The sequence below is a fragment of the Phalaenopsis equestris genome, unplaced genomic scaffold (genome assembly GCF_001263595.1).
Source record: "Phalaenopsis equestris unplaced genomic scaffold, ASM126359v1 Scaffold000334, whole genome shotgun sequence".
NCBI lineage: Eukaryota > Viridiplantae > Streptophyta > Magnoliopsida > Asparagales > Orchidaceae > Phalaenopsis > Phalaenopsis equestris.
In genome coordinates this window covers 45815-52060 of record NW_018164776.1, presented here as the reverse complement: position 1 = coordinate 52060, position 6246 = coordinate 45815, and the positions used below count along the sequence as shown (strand labels likewise).

The 6246-nt window shown below is 34.9% G+C and overlaps 1 protein-coding gene across 1 annotated transcript in view; it reads right to left on the bottom strand.

The window, feature by feature from the left end:
* The window catches only part of LOC110025839 (secretory carrier-associated membrane protein 2-like), a 70505-nt gene that overhangs the window by 44873 nt on the left and 19386 nt on the right, over positions 1 to 6246 (bottom strand). The window contains exon 4 of the mRNA XM_020726506.1: positions 3027 to 3089. Within this exon, the coding sequence (XP_020582165.1) occupies positions 3027 to 3089 (63 nt within the window). The remainder of the gene's footprint in view (positions 1 to 3026; positions 3090 to 6246) is intronic.

Genomic DNA, 6246 nt, shown 5'->3' with positions numbered 1-6246 from the left:
GCTCTTTTAGTCTATGTGGACGACATCAAAGTGACTGGAAATGATGAGAAAGAGAAGCATGAATTGAAGCTGAGACTAGTAAAAGAATTTGAAATCAAGGAACTGGGGAAATTGAAGTACTTCCTCGATCTTGAGGTGACATTCCACACAGGGGATCTTCATATAAAACAGGGAAGACTGGGTGTAAGCCAATCGCTACTCCAATAGATCCAAACTATAAGTTGGGAGAAGCTAAAGAAAAACCAGTTGTGGATAAAAGAATGTACCAGAGATTGGTTGGCAAACTCATATAACTTGCTCACACTTGACTAAAAATAGTATATTTTGTAAGTATGATCAGTCAATTCATGCATGATCCTAGAGAACCTCATATTCAGGCCGCCTACAGGGTATAGCATTACTTGAAAGGCAATCCGGGAAAAGGAATCTTGTTCAAAAGGAATGACACTCTTACTCTGGAAGCCTACACCGACGCTGACTATGCTGGCTCCATAGTGGATAGAAGATCAACTACAGGATATTGTATTTTTCTTGAAGGTAACCTAGTGACATGGAGGAGCAAGAAGCAAAACGTAGTGGCAAGGTCATCTGCAGAATCAGAGTTCAAGGCTATTGCTCAAGGATTATGTGAATTACTGTGGCTGAGAATCATCTTGGATGATTTAAGAATCCCATGGGAGGGTCCTATGAAGCTCTACTGTGACAACAATTCTGTCATTAATATAGCTCATAATCCTATACAACATGATAGGACAAAACATATTGAGATTGATAGACATTTCATCAAAGAAAAACTGGAGGAAGGGTTAGTGTGTATGTCCTATGTTCCATCAGAAAGACAATTAGCCGATGTTCTAACTAAGGGGCTGAACAGTTCAAGTTTCCATGATCTTGTATCCAAGCTGGGAATGGAAGACAACTATTCCTCGAGGGAGTGTCGAGATGTGAATGAGATGGAAACAAAGTTGTGAGAATTAATTCTAATTTCCTTAATTAAGAAAATTAGAATTAATTGGTAAATCCCTTAAATTAAGAAAATTAGAATAAATTTGTAATCCCTTAAATTAAGGGAAATAGTTAAATAGTTTCCTAGTTATTCTCCTTTTAATCTCCTATATAATACCTTATATGATCAATTCAAGAGAAGAAGAGAATAACAAATTATTTCTTTGATTTCCCACAATAACAAATCTTGGAATTAGGCAGGTTGAATCTCTTAAGATGATAGCTACCCAAAATATAAACTATCAATCAGAGCATCTGACAAATCTCCCACTAGATGATATCGTTCTAAGGATAATATAAGGTGTTTGGGAAGAGGATGTAGTGGGGGTGGTTATGCAATAGCAAGAAAGTGATAATATGGGAGGTTGGCGGCCTTTGGAAAGGTAGTTGAGGTGAAATCTGTTGTTGGACAGCACGTTGGATGTGTTCCACAGCTGTCCGAACAGAAAACAGCAGGCAAACTGCAAACTGCAAACGGCAAACGGCGAGGTGCAGACTGCAAGAGGGATCCATTACATGTTCCAGAACAAGATATAGATACACCACTTGCAAAAAGAAAGAATACAGCACCCTAAAGAGCATAAAATAGAGAACCACATCTCCAAATACAATAACAATAGCAAAAAAATCTGCCCAGCAACAAAACAAAACACACATAAATAGGTCCCTAATAGAAATAAATCTAAATAAAAATAAGTAAATAGTAAATAATTAAAAAATAAGTCAAGGATTGTTGTAGAAATCTCAAACCGCGGAACATCCATTTCCACGATATCGCGGAACTCCTGCAATTGTAATGGTGGGAGCAGCGATCCCAGACACTCCCACGTCAAGAGCTAAAGGCTGAAAGCATACCAACTCTAAAAGGGATGTTTTAAGAAGCCTGAAAGACTGCCAAGGAGTATGTGAAGCTAAATGAGGCCTAGTCAGACAAGAAATCAGAAGTGAAGGTTGATGATCATGGTGCACTAATTTATGAGATCAATTGAGTTCTCAACTGTTTTGGATTGAAAAGGGAGATTCTGTAAGAAGTTATGCAGGATATATTGTACAACCTGAGAGCAATAAGGAGTACCATAATCTGAAGGTTCTGCTTACTTCTCGAGAGTGAAAAAGGATGTAATGGAATTTATATCAAAATTTAAAATATTTCAACTGGTGCAAAGAAAACATCAAAAGACCAAATGGTCTGCTGTAGTTGTTGTACATTCAAGAGGGGAAGTGAGAAAAAAACATCATGAAATTTGCTATGGTGATTCCTAAAATAAGGTTAGGACACCATGTTGTGTGGATTGTAATTGATTGACTAAAATGGTCAAGCTCATTTCTTGTCTGAGTTATACATAAAGCAGATTATGGGGCTTGACGGTGTATCAAAAGGTGATAATATCGAATTGTGATGGTATATTCACCTCTAGACTGTGAAGATATATACATTAAATATAAAGTATTAGATTCAACTTTAAGACAATATTTCACCTGTAGAAGGATGGAAAATTTGAGACGTTTATCTAGATACTTGAGGATCTGGTACAATTATGTGTTTAAATTTGTAATTAGACAAATCATGTAGAATTGATAGACTTTGTCTTGGAATAATATTTTTCCATTTTAACAATGAAATGCATTCGTATGACATATTGTACAAAAAAATACAGAATTTTAATATGGATTGAAGTAGGGAAAAAGAGTTTGCTTGGTCCAGAAATGATTGATGATAAATTAAGAAAATAAAGCTGATCAAAGACAAATAAAAGCAACAAAAGATTAAAAAAAAGTATGACCTAAAACACAATGCCATAGAATTTGAGGAAAAAGGCTTTGTGTTTGTTAAAGTCAGCCCATAGAATAGTGTGGATACGTTTGGTAGAAAAGAAAAGTTGAGCTTAAGGTATGATGGAGCATTCAAGGAGATTGATAGTTGCATTACACACTCTCTCTCTCTCATTTATAGGTCCAAACATAAAGCATAAAGATACTACTTGCATTACTATATTTTTATTTTAGTTTTGGAAAAATACATTCTCTCTTCTAGCCAGCTCTGCCTCCTTTGCTTGGAGCTCCTTCTCCTTCTTCTTCAAATCCTGCACAAAGCAAAAGTACAAGTGAGTCAAAGAACCAATAGCTTGATAATGATGCACTGAATTAATCATCTGGAAAAAAAAATATGGTAAATAGCTTTGAAGCTGACAGAATTCAGGTTAAACTATGTTATTTATACAGGAAAACGGTGTTAACCAACAAATATCTTCCCAATCAAAAATAAGTATCTAAAATGAGTCAAAAATGGTGTTTCTAAAAAACATTTATAGGAAAGCTTTATAACCAAACAATTTAAGGAAAATTAATTTCTGATACGGCAAAAGACGTGATAAAATTAATTCAAATGAGCCTATATATAGAGGAAGTGATTTACCAAAATGAAAGTGGAAGAGATTAAAATACAATGGAGCTTCAAATAAATATCAGCATGTTCAATAGAGCAATTTATGCCTTATTCGATGTGCATTGAATCATAAGTCCATATCTCATCAAGTATTATGGCTTTCGAAGTGTTCCACATGAAGTACGTCAACGATTTAAAATTCACTAATAGAAACAAAGAAAGAAAACTCTAGATCAAAATTCAGCTTTCCAACTCCTAATTTAGGCAAAGGTTATCTCTTTTGATGTAATGCCAAAAACAATACACTTAATTGATTGCAAACATGTAATGAACTTCACCAAATAACAATTACCAAAAAAAAAAAAAAACAAACCAAACAAACCAAAAAAACTTAAATTGTGAGAATGAATATAGAAGTAACTAATCTAAAGATCAAAACCTCATAATGATACAAGAAAAAACATCAAACAAGAAGAATGAGTGAGATCAAAATTCACGAACACATTACCGATGAGACTTGCACTGCACTCAAAGAACTAGAGCATCCAAGTAGCAAAAATAAACTTGAGAAAGATATTGATATTTTTATTTGGTAATTCACTATAAATACATATCTTAGGGTTCATATTTATTGCTCAAAAATATCCAAAATTAGTAACCTCATAACCCTTCAAAATTTAGCCCAATTGTAACTTTCAAATTAGCCATCGCAGATTTTCCAGAAAACAGCAAGTATTCAGTAGATGATTTAATACAACTAGTTTTGTAGAAAAAGGAAAAAAACTGACCAACAAAACTATGGTAGGAAAGTCGTAAAGCCAGCCAAAGAGGTAGCCAACTATAGCCCAACACAAAAAGTTGTCGCTGAGAGATGAATTGTTGACTTACACATATGTGCCACAAGGTAGCACAAATTAGACAACAATCGAAGTCAAAATAAATAATGAGTATTAAATACTACATTAGGCGAAGTCAGGTCCAAATGTCTTAAAATCATAATTAAAGTTACTCAACATCAAAATTAAGATTAAGATAAATCGCAAAAATTAAAATTGTCCAATATCGTTAGTTAAGCAAAATGGACTATGTTGGCTAGTTTGAAACATACAAATTCCCTATGAAAGACGTTTGGATGGCCTAAAATGTTGCACGAGAAAATGGAAAATATTTACTTTAAAAAAAATCTCCATCACTTGTTTTGCAAAATGAACATTAGTGACTTAGCAGAAGCACCGAAAATACTCATAAGAAAACCTCATCCCCAAATATCCATATGACAAAAATGAGGGATAATGGATCTGACATTGCGAGAACATGTGCAACAGTTGATCATTTTAGGAAATGGATTGTTCGCATATCCAGGAGATTAAGATTACCTATTGAAGATGGTCATATTGCTCTGTTCGCTGCATGAAGGAAAAATGCAAAAAATAGCTTGCCCGTATGATGACAACATAAATTATTTTGTTAATATATGATAAATATAAATATATTTTACATATAAATAATAAAATTTTATTTAATTAAATTTACTGCTAAAAATAAAATAAGAAGGAATCAAGTCAAGTAAATACTACTCTTGCATTCATCCTATCCTCGCCACAGCACATCGTATGAGTCTCTTCCCCATCCTATTATTAACCAACCAATAGTAATGATTAAAAAAGAATCAATCTAGAATTTTTACTGCACATCACCCACTATTCCCTCACACTCACACATCCCTCTACCTTCTAGACATACATCCAATGCCCTTCCTGACAACCTGTTACTTGTAGATTCCTTGGGTTATCTTTCCTCTTCAATGCCTACCTAAGAGACCCCTCTTCTCCCTCCTATTCCTTTCCAAGCACTGCTCGACAAACTGTCAATTCCCCTTCAATAGTCACCGACCCACTTCTCTCTTTCCCGTTACTCTAAACTTCTCTCCTGCAAACACAACTAGGCAACACTACTCACTAACGATCCTTCCTTCAATCTCTCTCCACTATATCATTATCTCCATCCAAGACCTGCTCTCACAATTCCATCTCCCCTCTTCCAATTATCAAATCTTCACCTTCTTAATAGAGGTCGACATCTCTCAGCCACCCCACCAGTTCTCTCTCACCCGCATTCATTAATGTCCTCCAACCCTACCACCAACACGCCTACGACATATTTTTCTTCCCTGATTAAATCTCTTTTTTGCTCTACCTCTCTTCATCTGTCTTTTTCTCTCTCAAACCATCTGTTTCAGACTTAGTCTCTCCACAACTCTATATCACTCTCCATCTCCCACCTTCTCTCTGTAAAGAATACAAAAGAATAATAATATATATTAAAAAAAGAGAGCATTGTGTGCATTCAATAAGTCAAACTCGTTGATGTCATCCCACACAAGATATAAATGTTTGGAAATCAAATCATAACAACTAAATACAAGTATGCCCATCTCTTGATGCGGCAAGGAAATTCTATATATCATGCATTTTGTTCGCAAGTGAAAACCCTATGCACACCTCTCTAGGTATGGTGAGGAAGAAGACTCTGGACTGCTAAAATTAAGTGCTTGTATGCAACTTTCATGACAAGGCGGGAAGATTTATTTTAAAAATCTTTTATACAAATTTCAATACTCATATGCACCTATTTAGGAGCTGTGGCATAAAAGATCCAATCAAGATGTTTACATCACCCACACAAGCATTTCTTTGATGGTGGCCAAAGACTCCCCATAGATGTGGCCTATGCAAAAGAGATGCATAGGGCGCATTCACACGGACTCTAGAATGCCAAAATTAAGCACTTGTCTACAGCTTTCTTGTTAAGGCAAATATATATATATATATATATATATATATATATATATATAT